This window comes from Scardinius erythrophthalmus (assembly GCF_964197995.2).
Source record: "Scardinius erythrophthalmus genome assembly, chromosome: 3".
Lineage (NCBI taxonomy): Eukaryota > Metazoa > Chordata > Actinopteri > Cypriniformes > Leuciscidae > Scardinius > Scardinius erythrophthalmus.
This window is the reverse complement of record NC_138223.1, coordinates 16,857,539-16,877,207: the sequence shown is the minus strand read 5'-3', so window position 1 is coordinate 16,877,207 and position 19,669 is coordinate 16,857,539. Positions and strand designations below refer to the sequence as shown.

Below are 19,669 nucleotides of genomic sequence, written 5' to 3'. Positions count from 1 at the left end.
GGAGAAATGTCTTAAATGATTGCATAATACTTTAATGTTTAACAGGTTATTTAAAAACATTTTATAGTGATAAAGGATGTTAACAAGCTGTTTAATTCATAAAATGTAATTAAAATGAAAAAACGAATGAATTAAAACTAAATCCATAAAATGATCCCATAATGAGAACCCCTAAAATGTTCTATATATGATGCGCTTGATAGAACCCTTTAAAGTTCTATATAGAACCTTTTTTTCTAAGAGTGTACCTGTTATATCATCAGAAAATAAAACAGCTTTTGGGTCTCATATGTGGATTTTGCTAATAATTTTGCTATTTACTTTTTAGTCTCATTTAATCTGTTTTTAGTGTAAATTACTTGTCAGAACAATATTGTATATAATAGAACAATGTTTTTTTTTTATTTATGGATAATCATATCTTACTTGCTGTTAGAATATTTAATAGATAATATGAGTATCTTTTTTTCCTCTAGTTTGTTTGCTGGGTTTTAATTAGTTTGTAAAATTGGCATATAAAAAAACACTGTTAAAAATTGTGGGCAGTGGCATCGGTTGATTGATTGGTTGGTCAAGCTCTGATCTCATTATGTCATGCAGACAGCTTCGCAATTTAGTGACGCGTGGTCATTCTGGATGACTCGGTAGAAAAATAAAGGCACTGTCCTTGATTTCAGCTGGTGTACTTCAGGTTCATAATGCCTCAGACTAAAAGTTTAAAAGGTCAAAGTTCACCAGTAGTCATTAGTGGTAAACGGCATCAAGGGTTTCTTTAGAGTTGCATAACTTGCAACATATGGTCTACAAAAAAATCCTAATACTACTTTACAGTCCAGAGCAACAACATAAAAACATAAAAACTATCAACTTCTATATATATATTCATAGGTTTGTCTTTTTTTTTCTTATTACTTCACATCAAAATTTTGGTGCTTGCGACTCACTACTACAACTACAGTGTTCTCCTTTTTCGAAAGCTACTCAGCAATGCACAGTGTATTGAAAAGAAAAGGAAACAAGGAAATCAAGAACTGGGAACACTCATCACAGACAATAGCTAAATAAAGCACACTTTTTGTCTTTGCTCGTCTACTAGAATCTAAAGTTAGATATCAATATATTAGTCAATAATGATATCAAAAGCTCTTGTCATTGTAAATGATAGATGTACAGGATATCTCAGACAGACAAATAGGGAAGAATGTACAGCATTAATGTTGCTACATAGAGAGTTTGGTAAGGCCTCCACCTTGGTCTCATGCATTGTCTTGGCGCAGTATGGATGAAGGGAATATTCAAAAACAAATGCACTCATGGAGCATGAACAAAAAAGGTAACTTCCGGATAACAGATTTGCCACTTTGTGCTTTTAAGAGTGTCTATTTGCACTACTAAAGAGTAGCCTATCTTTGGGGAGGCTAAGGAGATGTTTTGAATGGACGGACAGTATGACATCACTTCCTGTTAGGGACATTAGCATCGCTAACGGTGTTCCCCTTCTAAAATGTAGCGGCTTTACAAAAGTTTGTCAGCGCTTCAATACCAGCAAGCTCTGTTAATTGCAACTGATTTGCGTTTGGAATGAAACATCAGGGGTTTGAAAAGAGAACCAGCTACGTATTCCACGGCAACATCTTTAGCTAGCAGTAGCATTGTAGCATTTGTCTGCAGTAAACTTTTACACACAATTATATATATTACTCTCCATCATAAATAGCTATAAATCTTACTAATGTACAGTTGAATAAGGGTATTCTGTACATACGTAAATAGTATTTATCTACACTGAGGAAGGAGAGGAGTCTTTAAAATACAGTGCTCTCATTCATGACAACAGTGCTTTAATGCTGCTATTTTCCAACTTAATGACTGAAATCACAAAACAGTCCCATTTATATGCGTCTCATCGCACAAATGCTAAACTTCCATCTTATTTAAGAAGTCCATTATGCTTGAATGGTATACCTAGATTAGAACTTAGGGCTCAAATATTCTTGTGCTTACGCATCAGGGCTAATTTCAGAATCTTTCAGTAATCTCTCTCCTAACTCTACTGTAATTACACTCCTATTTCAAATGGAAGCATCCCATGATCAATGGTGAAATGGGTCTGTCCTTCACGCTGGCTAATTTTAAAGTAAATAATGCCAATATTCCGACCTGAGTTATCTGTCCAACTCTATTAAATCTCCGTTCACTTGATACTTTAGGTTCTCTCCAAAACGATTCATGGTTTTAGCGGACTAGTAAAACCGTCTAGTCAAGTTTAGTAAGACAGATTATGATGTGCCACATTCACACAGTTGATGAACGACTCAAAAATCACGTAGGTCATCTCAAGCTGCCACTAGTAGATTGTCTGGTACCAACTCCCAACACCTGATCATCTCTATAAGAACAGACTGCATAGAGATGCAAAGACGATAGGATAAGCAAGGCTTTAATGACAGAAGATAAATTAAAAGCAATAACAGATTTAGGGTACTACGTTTACACGACAACAATGTACTAAAAACGGAAACATTTTTCCTTTGCGTTTTTCGCGTAGTTGTCAAAACAATCCCCGTTCACACGGATCCGCGAAAATTACTAAAAAGCTGTATTATGCAGGCCAGGCCAGTAGTTGGCGATGTCACTTTAAGAAACACTACGCACCTATAGTCTGAACATGTATATGCATGCGCATGACGTCACCATTTTCACAAATTCACGTTTTTGTAATTTACATGGAGACCATAACGGTATCGTTTTCAAAAGCTTGCGTATTCAGGCCCCCAGAACGCTTTTTGCCGTGTAAATGAATGGTCAAAACGCATAAAAAGTTTTCCGTTTTTAGTTGAAAACGGTGACATGTAAACAGCCCCTTAGTGTGAGGTGAGACCACAAGAATACAGGTGAATGGTTGTATACTTTCCACTAATGGACAGAAATTAGACACATCAGCTGAAGCTACTGATTGGACCATTGATTGTAATTGGCAGGAAAACATTGTCACCTCTTCTTTCTTTCTTTTTTTCTTTCTCCATTCTCCTTCCTGCTTCTCCTCCACTTCTTTTCTTCCATATGTAGGCAGTCTCATGTGGGCGTTATCAATCCATTCTCACTCCTCTTTTTTGTTTTTGTTTCTCCCACTCCTTCACCATTCCTCTTCTCCTCTGCTCGGCTGGTCAGTGACGGTCATAGGCAGTGGCAGTTGCTGTAGCTGCCGTTCCTGGTCCCCGTGTGGCTGCGCTATAGTAGTATGGAGATCCTAAAAGGGATATGGAAAAAAAAAACTATCAGTCATTTGATATACAAATGGCCCCCATCTAATAATTAAATTTAATCTAGGTTTTGCAACTCTGTTTATATGATCAAATTAAACCTCACTTTAAATATTTCTGTACACTACCAAAAGTTTGGGGTAGGTAAGATTTAATGATGCTTTTAATGTTTTTGAAAGTATCTTATGCTCATTAAAGCTGCATTTGTTTGATGGAAAACACAGTAAAAACCATAATATTGTGAAATATTATTACAATTTAAAATAGCTGTTTTCAATTTGTATTTATTTTAAAATGTAATGTATTCCCATGATGGCAAAGCTGAAGCAGCTATCACTCCATCAGAAATCATTGTAATATGCTGATTCTTTACTCGAGTAACATTTGTCATTATTATCATTGATGAAAACAGTTGTTCTGTATATACATTTTTGAAACTGTATAGCTTTTTCCAGGATTCTTTGATGAATGCAAAGAACAACATTTATTTGAAATAGAAATCTTTTGTAGCATTATACACATCTTTACTTTAACTTTTGATCAATTTAATGCATCTTTGCTAAAAAACACATACTGGCCCCAATTTTTTTAACCATAGTGTAACGAGTCATGTTAAATGTATTATTTTCAACCATTTTTACAACATTTTGTGGCAGTGCGTTTATTATAACCATGCACTCCTGTTAAAATGATCTGAAATCAACAGCAGTTAAAGATTGCTTTAAAATAAATGCTAAATAAGAAGCAATGCATTCAATACAAAGAATATATTTGATTACAGGATGATGGATTTACCGCCCAGGGTACGTTTGATTTATCAGTCCCCCACAATCATGTCACCCTTCCACTTATTTGAAATGACACCATCATCATCAGCTCAGTTTCTGCTGGGAAAAGACCATTTCTGCTCTATAGGACACATGATCCTTCTTGATCAGTCTGTGTTGGCATTAAGTGCTGATGGACCCCTTAGATCCAGAAATGTCTTTAGTATCATATTTAGTTTTAGCAGGAATTATTTTTCTTTATTCCACACAGAGACAGCGGGCATGAGTGAAGGGTATAACAGAGAACAGGGACAACAACGCTGCTTAGTCTTTATTGACGGAGGTAAAGAGTTTGAAATTGGGAGAAATATGTTGGAGAAATATGGTGGATGTGTGTGTTTGTCTTCCCTGGAAATGAAGATTATATGAGTGTGATTAAGTAGCTTTTGTGTTGTGGTAAAACCTAGTTTGAGAGCGTGAGGTATATCACAATGTCATAGATGCTATAGGGATATATTTCAAATATTTTTTTACAACTATATTCACAATTATTTTGCTGACAACAATATTATGCAACATTGTGATTATTGCAATGATTTACAGTACTTTTTTGTGCCCAGTAAGTTTAAGTAAACTAATTTCACAATTCTTCCTTGTCTCACTACTTAGATGAGAGCATTAAAACAGAGATTTCAATAAAACGATATATCCCTAATAGACACTAAACTTTGCCTTGGAGCACTTCACACAAACACTGTCAAACTTCTGTCAAATCAGGGTCTCTTTCTTGACACACAAAGCAAAAAATCATGAAATCTCCAAGGAACCCCTTGTCCATTGGGAACGTTAAGGTCAGCTCTATGGCTCTCTCTTACACACATATTACTGTTTTTAAGCCTATGCACCTTCACCTTGCTCTTGACAGATGTGTCAGTCTGAGGTTTTGCTGATCGGGGCAGGTTCTTCTAAAACACTTATTCTGTGCACCATACTTGGCATGCTAACCAAACAATGTTTTAAACATCACATCCCCCTCTGATGGCATGGGTGTTTTGGTACCTGTGGGTTGTGGGGTTTGGCCGGAGAATAGACCCGATGAAGCTGCTCTCTCCGAGCCCAGTAAAGAACCGTACTCCTGCTGGAACACTGAGAAGAAAGTGCACACACATACAACAATAAGTAAAATGCAGTTATTTTAGAAATGTGACTATAAATGAATCCTTTATAAAGCACTCTTAAGCCAATGCATTTTATTTTCCACTTAAAAGAATAGTTCACCCAAAAATGAAAATTCGATCTCCCACATGTCCATCCAAACAGGTATTTTGTTATCTATAGAATCTTTTCCATATACAATGACTGGGTCATGCTGATTCGGAGCTCAAGAAAAATCTCTTATTATTATCAATGTTGCAAACAGTTGTGCTACTTTTTTGTGTAACATTATACGTCTTTACAGTCACCTTTTGCATCCTTGATGAAAACAATATAATAAAAACAAAATTAGGCCTATTAGTTTTTTTCAAAAAAGATAAAAAATACTGACCACAACATTTTGAATGGTAGTGTATAAGTTTTACATAACCTTTCTGTGTGGAACAGACTGAAGTTGTTCAATTTTCCGATAATCTTCCCTTTCACTGAAGCCCTGAAATCGGATTCATGTCCATTGGTTCTAGCGCGAGTCCTAACTAGTGATGGCGGCAGTTCAAATATGCATAATGGAGGATGAATTTGCAGATGAGGGCAAATTATTTTAATTGCATTAAAAGTTTAACTGTGAGATATAAAGTAGGAAGTGTTACATATGAAGTCTCATTGTTATATAGAAAGTTGCAATTACGAGAAAGTCGTAATTTGAAATATAAAGTTATATTGGTAGATATAGTCACAATTACCTTTTCATTTATTTTCTTATTCTGAGGCAGAAACCGGCTTCCATATGATGGTGAGTAAATAATGACAGAATTTTCATTTTGGGTGAATTATTCCTTTAAAGCACATTATTACAAAAGCATGGGCTGAGAAAGTTTGCTCCATCACTGTCCAGACGGTGCTTTCAGCAGCTTTTACCTAGTAGACTGGGGTTTGCAAATCTCCAAGAATCATTGTATGTCGAATACTGCGGATGGGAGTATGGACTGCCAGAGAAATCTCCTCCTGAAATTTAAGAAAAGACAATAAAAATATTAGATATGCGTGTAAAATTGTTCAGTCAGCAGGTTGATTTTACATCCTACGTAGTGTGTAGGAGCCTAAAAGTTCCAATTGGCTAGGTGAAAGTGTCGATTTGTGACAGTTTTTCTCCTCCATTGCTTCAGTGTAGTTTTCCCTTTATCTCCATGTCTCTTTCTCTCCCTCTTTTCCCATCTCCCTCGTTCTCCCTTTCCCTGGGGAACACTTTCCCTTTGCTGGCTGTCACAAAATCAGAGGCCCCAACTCTCTCGCTCTCTCTTTCCTTCCATCTCGCGCTCTGTCGGTTCTGCCTGGCTGGTTTTGTGCCCCCCTCCCCTGTGTGTCAGCCCCCCTGCTGAAAGAGAGGAAGCAACAGAACGAAAGAGAAGGAGAGGAGAAATAAGCGATACACTCTGAGAGAAAGTGGAGGAAGAGGATCCAGCAGATATAGGGAGAGAAGAAAAGGCACTACTAATCCATTTTTTGAAAAAAAAATGGCAGTGAAATATATAAATCTATCATATCTGAGAGCTGTAAATAAGCATTAAAGGCATTCATGCACAGTTTTTTTTTTTTTTTATCAAAATTATCAGCATTTTAACGATATCAATGTACTCAACATGACTGATTAAATACAAGCTGTGCAAAATGCTAACTGGGGTTTTAAGCAAGCTAACTAGACACTCTTAAAAATAAAGGTACTAATGGTTCCATGAAGAACCTTTAACATCCATTGGAACTTTTCATTGTAAAAAAGGATCTTCATACTGGAAAAAAGGTTCTTTAGGTTATGAAATGTTCTTCAAACGAAGAAAAATTCTTCAAAAAAAGTCACAATTACAAGAAATGTTAGAAACAGGTAGAAATTAGCTTGCATTAGATGGAGAGTAAATAATGACATTTTCATTTTGTTTATTATAAATTTCAATTTAGAGAGCAAGTTTTCATAATTTCTATTTATTACAACTAACCACAACTAAAGTGAACTTTAATTAAAAAAATAAATATTTAAAGCAACATCACAATTTGTATTGTTTCTGCAGAGTAAAATAGCTAGCTAAATCTCATCTAATTTAAGAGACTAAGATTGTTTCTACTGAGAATGAAGGGACATAAATGAGGGCTTAGTAAGATTATTTATAGATAAATACTTTTATTCAGCATTGACGCATTAACCTGATCAAAAGTGAAGGTAAACGCGTATAATGTTACAAAATAATACAATTTCAAATAAATGATGTTCTTTTGAACTTTTTATTCATCAAACAATCCTGAAAAAAAGGCATCACAGTTTCCACAAAAATATTTTGTGGAAACCATTGTTTGTCTCATTGATAATAAGAAATGTTTCTTGAGTGCCAAATCAGCATATTAGAATGTAATTAGAAAGTTCACGCATACTGTGTATATTATATAAAAGAATAGGGATATGTGAACATGACATTATTTATGAGAATGTTGCCTTCAAAGTAATTAAAATGTAACATCATAAAGACAGGGGGAAAAAAATAGTTGAAGGTAAATGAAATGGGATTATCTAAAGTACATGTCTGGAGCTTTGTTCCTACTCTTAACCTTCAGCACGCTCTTAGATGGGATCGTTGGCATGGTTACCTCTCCTCTGTCAACTCTGCGCCACAGCGTCTAAACCGTGTCAGGTTGTTTAGGGAAGATGCTCGTGAAAGCGAGGGGGATGACTTATGGACGGAGAAGAAAATAGGGATGGGGTCTCCCCAGCGAGAGAGATGGGTTGCAAGGTCATAAATGCTTGTCAGAAGTGGGGGAAACATGGGGGATTCAGTCGGAGGGAAATACGAGACAAGGTTACGGATCTTGCTCTGAAGAGAGGGGACCAGACAAGACCCCACGAGTCACTGTGGCAACCGGGGAGAGCATCGACAGAGACACCCGTGTGACAGACTGGAGACACGACAAGAGACATGTTGTTGTTTTGGCTTGGGTTTGTTTTGTTGTGTTCAGGGAGTTGATACAAGGGTTGGTGAACAATCCTTCATCGTAGACCTTTTGTTTTTTTCTACCAGTCTATTCGTCTTTTTGCACAAGAGATTTCCCACTATATCACTCGTTACCTTGCACTTGATATTGAAGCTAGACAAGCACACATTTGTTACCTACACTTTGATGAGACATTGAGAGAGAAAATTAATTATTGAGTAGCTTTATTAGAACTGAAATCCCTCCTTCCAATTTTTTTCCTTCAAATTTTTGTTACAATTTAGCTTGGTAAGCCACATTTGGGAAGAGAACAGTAGTTGATTAAACAATTGTTCATTCTTTTACATACTACACTAGAAAAGTTTTCATTCATGTGCCTGTGTTACTTGTTTTTCATTACAGTTTAGTCTTCAACCCTCTACGATGCGAGTAAATCACTCGCATATGCGATTAAATTTCACTCTGGGCAAGTGAAAGAATGTCTATTATCAGCCATTGGCTAGTATCAAGTGTGAGTTTAGCATAGTTATATTTGCACTCGCTGAACACTGACTGAGCACTTGAGAGTTTCACTCTCCGTTAAGTGATCTGTAAATATAATGCAAAGAGAGAAAGTGTGAGAGTTTTACATACCACGCAAAATTGACGCGCTACATGTAAACGATATTCTTGTTTGTATTTTCCTGTCAAAATAACGGAGTTCATCTGGAATTATTCAGCTTTTAAGAACAAGCAGAAGATATGCCGGGTTGTCCGGTAATGCGCAAACGGCAATCTCATTGGATGGCACTCATCCCTGTTTTAATTTCAGCAAATCAACAAACGCTGACAATGTGATTAAAATTCATAAACCCAGCAGCTCATGTGTTGTATATTGTCATTATTAGTAGTAGAATTAGTAGTAGGATTATTATCTTTTAATTCCTTTTCCTTTTTTTTTATAGAAACAGTGAATGACCAACAATATCTTAAGCTCTACCACCAGTCCTAAATTAAAGTAAAATTAAGTTAAAATGACAATTTTTTTATTAAGTTTTTGTTCTAATTACTAGAGTTCTATCATTAAATAATACTTGATTATCATAATATCATAATATAATACTTGATTGACTGATTTTAAGTGTAGATTTAGATATTTAAAAAGCTGTGCCATTTTTACAAAGATGAGCTGATTTGGTGGAATTATTATATATATAAATATAAAATAGTATATCAGTCTGGCTAAGGTGTGCGTAGAAGGTTGGTCTTGTTAATTCCCTAGTTCGTTTCATTGGTTGCTAATGTAGTTACAAGTCTCATTTAGTTGCCTTGTGTATATACTCCCTGTTTTGTTCAATTCTTTGTCGGTCATCGTTTTAGGCTATGTCTACATTAATCCGGATACATTTGAAAATGGCGTTTTCGTTTCAAAATGCTCTCTGTCCTCACTAGTGTTTTCACGCATTTTATAAAAGTTTCTCATCCACACTGATCACACATCCACTCATAAAAGCTCACTGAGATGGTACAGATGGAACAGACTTAATAAAGTTCTCTTGCTATTCTTCTGGCAGGATCATTTTATTGAGCAAAATATCTCACCATTCACTGATGCATCCAGGTCGCACTCAGTCACAATTATGTTTGGTCTAAAACGCAACCGCTCTCATGTTTTGCCACAGGACAGCAATTGTGAGTAAATTTTGGAACGCGTTTTTTAAAGAGAAGGCACTCTTCAAGAGATAGTTCTTTTAACTCTTTCCCCGCCATTGACGGAAATGTACGGCTTTCCGTGTTTTCACTGTTATATGGTAGGGGGCGTTATTACGCTTCTTCTGAATCTCCTAATCAAAACACAGGCAAAGAAGAAGCAGAAGCAAACGATATAATATGTAAGCATATAATGTAACTGAATGAAATGTCGACCCAGTAGGACTGTGCAAGCTTTGGGGGTGTTGATGGACTCGATCTACTCCATCGATTTTTATTATTTTTTTGCTCAAAATATTTTTTATTGAACTTCAAGAGTTGATAAAAAAGTAATGCAAGAAGCTAGAATAAAACTCTTTTTTTGTTTAAAAGCAGAGGGTATGTTCTTTATTTTGATTTTGCATATTCAGATATTCATACAACTAAATATTCTGGGGGCCATGAAACTTTTGTGAAAATGACCAAAAATGCTGGTGCTGGCTGGCAACTTTTTTTTGTTTGTTTTTTTTACGCTGACTGCGAAATAATTAATAGGTTAAATTTAGCTACAGTGAGGAAAATAAGTATTTGTATTTGAACACCCTGCTATTTTGCAAGTTCTCCCACTTGGAAATCACGGAGGGGTCTGAAATTGTCATCGTAGGTGCATGTCCACTGTAAGAGACATAATCTAAAAAAAAAAATCCAGAAATCACAATATATGATTTTTTAACTATTTATTTGTATGATACAGCTGCAAATAAGTATTTAAACACCTGTCTATCAGCTAGAATTCTGATCCTCAAAGACCTGTTAGTCTGCCATTAAAATGTCCACCTCCACTCCATTTATTATCCTAAATTAGATGCACCTGTTTGAGGTCGTTAGCTGCATAAAGACACCTGTCCACCCCATACAATCAGTAAGAATCCAACTACTAACATGGCCAAGACCAAAGAGCTGTCCAAAGACACTAGAGACAAAATTGTACACCTCCACAAGGCTGGAAAGGGCTACGGGGAAATTGCCAAGCAGCTTGGTGAAAAAAGGTCCACTGTTGGAGCAATCATTAGAAAATGGAAGAAGCTAAACATGACTGTCAATCTCCCTCGGACTGGGGCTCCATGCAAGATCTCACCTCGTGGGGTCTCAATGATCCTAAGAAAGGTGAGAAATCAGCCCAGAACTACACGGGAGGAGCTGGTCAATGACCTGAAAAGAGCTGGGACCACCGTTTCCAAGGTTACTGTTGGTAATACACTAAGACGTCATGGTTTGAAATCATGCATGGCACGGAAGGTTCCCCTGCTTAAACCAGCACATGTCAAGGCCCGTCTTAAGTTTGCCAATGACCATTTGGATGATCCAGAGGAATCATGGGAGAAAGTCATGTGGTCAGATGAGACCAAAATAGAACTTTTTGGTCATAATTCCACTAAACGTGTTTGGAGGAAGAAGAATAATGAGTACCATCCCAAAAACACCATCCCTACTGTGAAGCATGGGGGTGGTAGCATCATGCTTTGGGGGTGTTTTTCTGCACATGGGACAGGGCGACTGCACTGTATTAAGGAGAGGATGACCGGGGCCATGTATTGCGAGATTTTGGGGAACAACCTCCTTCCCTCAGTTAGAGCATTGAAGATGGGTCGAGGCTGGGTCTTAATGACCCGAAGCACACAGCCAGTATAACCAAGGAGTGGCTCTGTAAGAAGCATATCAAGGTTCTGGCGTGGCCTAGCCAGTCTCCAGACCTAAACCCAATAGAGAATCTTTGGAGGGAGCTCAAACTCTGTGTTTCTCAGCGACAGCCCAGAAACCTGACTGATCTAGAGAAGATCTGTGTGGACGAGTGGGCCAAAATCCCTACTGCAGTGTATGCAAACCTGGTGAAAAACTACAGGAAACGTTTGACCTCTGTAATTGCAAACAAAGGATACTGTACCAAATATTAACATTGATTTTCTCAGGTATTCAAATACTTATTTGCAGCTGTATCATACAAATAAATAGTTAAAAAATCATACATTGTGATATCTGGATTTTTTTTTTTTTTAGATTATGTCTCTCACAGTGGACATGCACCTACGATGTCAATTTCAGACCCCTCCATGATTTCTAAGTGGGAGAACTTGCAAAATAGCAGGGTGTTCAAATACTTATTTTCCTCACTGTATATATATATACCTCAACCCAAAAATACGATACAAAACTGTTAAATGTGTTCCAGTGACAACACAAAAAAAATCAGGTAATCCTTAACCATTAAAAAAAAACATAACAAAAAACAGTTAATTTCAAATTATGTCAGATGAAGAAAACATTTGTTCAAGTTAGTATTATTTAAAGCCACATGCATCTATGCGAACAGTATTCAAAGACATTTGTGTTTGTGAATATGAATATCCTATAGTCAGAAAATCCGTGTGTATTTCTGTGATTCTGAAGTGGCCTGTGGATTAAAAAACAGCTAAAAGAAAGGAGGCCGAGGGAGTCTCCAGGAGAATGAATGAATTAGTCAAGGGTCAGCGATGATTCTCATTAAAAACAAATTACTGATGTTGAGAAGGGACAGCTGTGTGACTGGGGTCTAATAGTCCAGCCACTCCTGCTGAAGACTCAAAGCCAGTCCACCCGCCCCACACTCTGCCAGCCACCCAACAACCCCCCCACCCTTCTCCATCCCATAACCCCCTGGGAGTGCTGTCAACCTGGCAGATGGGGGAGACAGGAAGTGGCAAAGACAAGACCCCCTCCCACTGGGACCTCAACTGAAATAAAGCAGAGGTGAAAAGGGGGTATTGGGAGAGTGACTACAGCAGGAAGAGCGAGAGAGGGTGAGAGAGAAAGAATGAGGGTGGCACATGTATGAAAATTAGCCTATCTATTAGTTTTGTCATCAATCCCTTCTTCAGCATTATGCCTAAAGAACTCAATCCACTATGATGGGATAAACTTCTCTGTCTGTACACTACAATCAGAAGTTTGGAATAATTAAGATTTGTTAATGTTGTTAAGAGTCTCTTATGCTCTCCAAGGCTACATTTATTTGATCAAAATACAATAAAAAAAGTATTATTGTGAAATACTACAATTTAAAATTTGAATATATTTTAAAATGCATCATTACTTCAGTCTTCAGTGTCACATGATCCTTAAGAAATCATTCTAATATGCTGATTTGGTGCTCACAAAACATTTATTATTATTAGCAATAACTAACAGTTCCATAATTAACAAACTTAAGTTTTTGTTGCTTAATATTTTTGTGGAAATCGTGATTTGCACTACCATTCAAAAGTTTGCTGTAAGTAAAATTAATATTTCATTCAGCAAGGATGCTTTAAATTTCAATTACATTTTTTTCCATATAAATGCTGTTCTTTTGAATTTTCTTTCATAAAAAAATCCTAAAGAAATGCATCATGATTTTCACAAAAAACTATAAAACAGTTTTCAACAACGACCATTTTCGTCATGATTAATAACCGAGTGCCGATAATTTCTGAGCACCAAATCAGCATTGATTTCTGAAGGATCATGTGACACTGAAGACTAGAGTAATGATGCTGAAAATTCAGCTTTGCCATCACAGGAATAACTTGCATTTTAAAATATATTAAAATAGAAAACTGTTATTTAAAATTGTATTGATATTTCACAATATTACTGTTTTAAGCAAACCGTAAGTAGTTTGTACGGTTAAAAATTGGTTGAGACTCACCAGGTACCATCCCTGTGAGGGAGGGTGTGGAGTAACTACCCTGCCCAGTTGGAGGAACATGAGGAGGGTAACCAGGGAGCGTGGTGCTGGCCAGGTCACGACCTGTAAAGATAGAAAAAAGAGCATTTCTAGCATGATTAGCATCAACTCCATAGGGAAGAGTTTATTGATCTAACTTGTCAGTGAGTCATTCCAATCACCACAACCATTTATGAAGCAATTTCTCCTATAATTGTTCACTTAACCAGTCTTTAACCTTTTTATCCGCTTGTTAGTTGTGACGCAAAGGAATACTTTTTATAAATAAATGCATAAAACATTTGAAAACAACAGTCTGTCTTCACGGAACGAAGATATTCTTGTTTTGATTCTAGTGTTACCACTCAGCATGGCTGGTAATCAGACCAACAGTGTGAGTAATATATTGCTTTTATGCAACAGTGCAAAAAAACAAAAAGTTAATACTGAAATACTTCGTTACTTTGTGCATTTTTGTTCCACAAATGAAAAATTTCCAAATGAAGCCTAAACCGAATTGACAGTTGTTAGTCACTGACACAGTAATGATGTTCCTAAATGAATTTGGCTTTTTGAACGAATCTGTTGAATAAATCACATTTAATGGCTCACTCATAAAGACTAAATTGGCGTATTAATATAACTTGCTGGACTGTACATCAGAACTCTTTGGAGCATTTTAATAATTGTGCATAAATTTATGACCATTTTTCTTATTAATAAAGTTTCAATTAAGAACTAGTGTAATTTAAAAGCTGATATAGAAAGCGTTCACATTTCAAAGCGAATGAAACTTGGATCTGTGCTGTAGCTTATTAAATCTGATAAGTGACATCTCATGAGCTTGGTAAACTAGCGACATCCTGTATAACCATCCCGATTAATATAGCCATCTTACTTTATGTCAGATCACAAATCTGCCTTTGCCCCAGTAATAGGGTCTCTGGTATAATTATGCACTGATGTATGACAGGGTCTGGTTGTCTCTACTGTTAGTGTAAAAAAATACATGTCCCGTGTCACCCTCAGGCCTGAGAGGAACTAAAGAGAGAATCACGTCAGTGAAATTGAAAGGTAAAAAATGAAGCTCTTTAGGCACAGGTAACTGACTCACATGTGGCAACAGTCAGTACCCTATATAGACTATTGATTAGAGTTAATTAAAAAACAAACAAGGATGTATTATTGAAAATATTAACAAGCGATTTAACTTGTCCATTTCACAATGATCACTGGGCAGTTTCTAAATTTAATTCTCCCTCTCTCTCTCTCTCTCTCTCTCTCCCTGTTGTATGGATGTATAACTGTATTAGGCTACATGACATGGCTGTCAGAGTGAATCATCTCTCAGTCTGCACATGGTGCTGATCTGTAGACTGCAGCCCATTCATCATAATAAACACCATCACCCTCAGTTCATCCATCCTCTTCAACACAGCCACCATTTAAGCCGCTGTAGGGCCCGTGAGGTGGAGGGAGGCGAAAACAGAGTCAGAGGAGGGAAACTGAATACTTTATCAGAGCTTAAAAAACATGATAGAGAAGATGAGAGAAGGAATAAGAGAGATTGAGGCAAGGTGGAGAATAACTCAGGGATGGAGGAAAAGGAGCATATGATGGGAAGAGGTGAAAAGTGTGGACAGGGAAATATTTCAAATACCCATCAGTTTTTGCGCAACGTGAGTGTGTGACCTTTGGATAAAATAAACTCTTTGATCAGTTACTGTTTCTATGTTTGCTGGTATAAAGCGAATGAAATGTGAGTGTTGAAAGAAAACACATACATTTTTAAAATATATTAAAAAAGACAACAGTTAGTTCTGGTCCTCGAATCTGATTGTTCAAGCAGAGTTCCAACAGCACTGAAATAACAGTTTTTCTGCATGTTAGTACCTTTTTCTGCTGGTTACATCATTACGTCGGTAGATAGGTCTTTATGAGTGAAGTTGAAAAGCGCTAATTAATTCAAGAATGAACTGTCTTTATGAATAAGTCATTGAATCATTCACTCAACAGGGGCTTGATTTACAAAACATTCTGAAAATTCTTAACAGCCATTTTCCTCATATTTTCTAACTTAAGAATAGTTATAAAAGAATATTTTGTTTTCTCAAAAAAACATTTATTTTTCTGAAAGAAGACTCTTTAAATCAATTATTGTAAATAACCTCTTAAAGTTAGAATATTATTGTCTTAAAGGACAAGTTCGGTATTTTTCACTTAAAGCCCTGTTTTCAGATCGTTTCTGATGAAATAGAACGGTTAAGATTAAAATTTGGACACATGCTGCTGGCCCGAGAATTTTTAGTTTCTTTCGCTTTCCCCCCCACCTCCACAATGGCTGCATAGGTGCACTGGAACAATCCTTCCTAAAACGCATTAAACTTTCGTTTACAAAGATGTGAAACTCACCGAGTGGTCAGGGGTGTTCACTGATATGCTCACACAAAAATCGCTGCAAAAGATGCTTTCCAACAGGTGTTTTACCATTCGTTGTAAAACTGTGGACCTATTTTTCCAAACGCCTCACACCCGTACATTCTTCCGTTGAGAGCTTGAATAATAGACACTCCAGTCCAGTTGGCGGCGACGGAGTAATACCGTACCCCACAGCACATCCAATACAAGTCAATGGAGTTGGACAAAAACTACGATAAAACCTGTTGGAAAGCATCTTTTGCAGCGATTTTTGTGTGAGCATATCAGTGAACACTCCTGACCACTCGGTGAGTTTCACGTCTTTGTAAACGAAAGTTTAATGCGTTTTAGGAAGGATTGTTCCAGTGCACCTATGCAGCCATTGTGGAGGTGGGGGGTGAAAGCGAAAGAAACCGAAAATTCTCGGGCCAGCAGCATGTGTCCAAATTTTAATCTTAACCGTTCTATTTCATCAGAAACGATCTGAAAACAGGGCTTTAAGTGTAAAATACCGAACTTGTCCTTTAATTTCTTAAATGTTAGATGCTTACTGAATTTATTGGGTTGTTTTGTATATCAAGGATTTTTAAATAACACATATAAGAGGTACATAACACCAGTCATTTTCTTCTTAAGATTAAAATAAAATCAGGAACATTCTGACAAACTTCTTAGAATTTCTTAACTTCTCTCTTAGAAAGATTTTCATGAATCCAGCCCGATTCGTTCACAAACGGGAACAAAAAAAGAAACAACACCTACTGTGTGTTGCTCAGAGTTGCACAATGGTTAGTTCTTCTGCTTTAATGTCATTTGAAATTATTTTAATTTACCAAACAAAAACAAAGTAACTTGCAATATTGTTTCTTAAATGCTATTACTAAATATTAACTGTTGTATAAAAGCAATATCACAATCACAATCATTCTGTCTTCGGCTGAATTGCAGAGATATTGCTTATTAGGGGTGTAATGGTACATGTATTTTTGTTATGAGTCTTTCTGTTCGGTACACATGTGTATCGAACGAATACAGTGTGTACTGAACTGTAAATGAAAAAAATTCATGCAAGTATTTCCATTCCGCATAAAGGATTATCATGACAGCAAGCGAGTCTATTGTATGTTTAACTTCACAGACTTAAATGAACAAGTGCAGGGTAAGCGTAAAATAGACGGAGCGGATTAGAATGGGAGCACAATAATTCTAACCTTATCCTAACATATTTTGAATCTAAAAGTGTAAGCACTTCAAATCCCTTCCCCAATTACAACAGCACCATAAACTGACAGACTTTTTTATTAAAAGACAAACATAGTTTGTACGGTAAACCACTGTTTAATAAAAATAAAAAAAAATATTGTTTTTTCTCCTGCTGTACCGAAAACATAATGAGCAGCAAAAATGTAAAAGTTTCTAACATTTAAAATGTATATGTGACCACTTTACCCATTGAAAATGAACCTTGCCCAGACCTTACACAGTTACAGAGAGTCTCACTCTCTCTCTGTTCTGCTGGTTGCCATGTTAGGGAGTTGTCCATGTTAGGTGACAGGAAGACATTAGTGAAGACTGGATACTAATCCACTCTGGGTCAGTGGACAGGGCAACAGCGAGGGACAGAGAGAGAGATGGACTCTTCAGAGGTAGAACAGACAAGGCCTCGTCCTCTGAGAGACATTGTCAGAAGAGAGAAGAATGAAAGAGGGTAGACAGGAAAAAAAATGTTCTTGTCCAAAAGAGATCAAATCTGGGTCTGGTGGGTAGTTCACATGCTGTGACACATTGAGCAGTGGTGCTAATGTGGTCAATGTAAGTTTGAGTCTGGCTTGTGTCACCCAGAAAAACAACAACAACCATTCATTCATGTCTAATTGTATTTGCATGACTGTATCATTGGTAAATTGATTAAAAAAATTATAGTCATCATAAATGTAAAGTATAATTTCATTTGTGATCTGCCAATAGGGGGCGCCATTATGCAAACATGAGGAACTCAATCCAGTCTTTTCACATGGTCCATTATGAGACGAGCTCTGCTTGTAATCCATTCTGGCTCTCTGTCCTTCTACACACGCGCTCATACACACACACCGTGTAGATGTACAGGTTTCGCTCTACCTTTGTCAGATGGTGCACAAATCCCAATTCCATGATTCCCTCGTTAGGGCTCCTGTCCAAGCAGCTCTTAATTAGCGCTCCCTTACTCCCAAATGGAGTGAGCGAGTAAGGGAGAGGAGGAGACGTGTATATAGTAATTACAGGTCTCCATCCACTCCCTCTGTCCCTTAGGAAATAGAGTCTGAATCTGAATCACTGAGCACTGTTTAACAGGTCTGATAACACTCATCTCATCCCTGGGCTGCCCACAGCAAGCTGAACCACAATCAGGTGGTTCTCCTTCATGTTTAACATAGCTATTATAACAGGAAAGCCTTGCGGATCTCAGATCAGCACTTCAGCTGTTAGCAGACTGGAAGGAATGTAGTACATATCATATATAGTACATTTCTTTTTGCTAACACTGCTTTAGAAATGTCGTACCATACCTTTGACATTTTTCTACTTTTCAAGTTCCTTTTTATATATAGATTTTAATGTTGTAACCTTATCCTAGACTTCCGAACTTAAACTCACTCAAAAGTCAAATTATGCAAATTGTGTGAAAATATACTTTAATTGTGGAAATTGGTCTTAGAACAACAAAGGTGTTGGCCATTTAATTTCAAAATGCAATAATAATAATAATAATAATTTCCATCACAGAATGCTATTAATTTGATCATAATTTGAAAATGACACTATAGTGGGAATTTTCATTACTCAGAAAAAAAGAAACAATTCTTCCATGATGCATGCATGTTTACTGTTGGATGTTATTGGACAAATCAAATGAATGAATTAATTAAATAAACTAGTCTCACTTGTTTAATTAATTGTTTAGTATAAAACATGTTTTGACTAATTTAAGCCTTACCTGTTTTGCTTGTAGTTTGTTTGCATTCAAATGGCATTTATATTTATTTATCCTCTAACCACAGCTATAGATGTACATAAACATTAATTACTTGTAGTTACTACTACTAGTTGTAGAAATGATCAAATTTGATGTACGCCCTTTCTGAAAGTGTAACTTCCCAGATTTTCAACCCGATTTGTATTGTTACAATGTCGGTAGTATGTCTAAATCAACAATATTTACTTGTTTACTGGGAACCAAAAGTAAACATTTAATCTTTGAATTCTTGTATCTGGGAACAATACAAGTTGGCACTATTATTACTAAAAGTTTGCTAAGAAGTATATCCTACTAAAGCAAGGCGGAATTTGACTATGGTGAGCGTATCCATAGCAGACTGGTGGGAGTGGTCTTGGATGGCAACATGTCCAGTGAATTATAAGCATTGAAGTTTTTCTACCTATTTGGCAAACGGGAAGACAACAGGTATCACCGATTTCAAAAAAGTTTCCGCCTTTCTATTGTATAGGCAGCCAAGTTTTATTGAAAGCCCATTTGCCAGCAGTCAAGTACCCCTTTAACCCAGCTGGCATTTCAACATTTATTCACATGTAAATCAACATCATGGATCAAGGTTGAAGCACTGCGATGATGTTTCAACATTTTACTTTTACAATATCTTAATTTCAATGTTGATTTATAAGTGTTAAGTATACTGTTA

General features: G+C 36.6%; 1 protein-coding gene across 4 annotated transcripts in view; it reads right to left on the bottom strand.

Moving 5' to 3' along the window:
- Positions 1 to 413: 413 nt before the first annotated feature.
- Positions 414 to 19,669, bottom strand: part of pax5 (paired box 5) — a 54,913-nt gene continuing 35,657 nt past the window's right edge. For all 4 annotated transcript variants that reach the window (XM_081362420.1, XM_081362422.1, XM_081362423.1 and 1 more), the window contains 4 exons: positions 13,554 to 13,655; positions 6,104 to 6,190; positions 5,090 to 5,176; positions 414 to 3,250 (listed from right to left, as the gene is read on the bottom strand). In XM_081362420.1, coding sequence (XP_081218546.1) covers positions 3,168 to 3,250; positions 5,090 to 5,176; positions 6,104 to 6,190; positions 13,554 to 13,655 — 359 coding nt within the window. In that variant the 3' untranslated portion in view covers positions 414 to 3,167. The remainder of the gene's footprint in view (positions 3,251 to 5,089; positions 5,177 to 6,103; positions 6,191 to 13,553; positions 13,656 to 19,669) is intronic.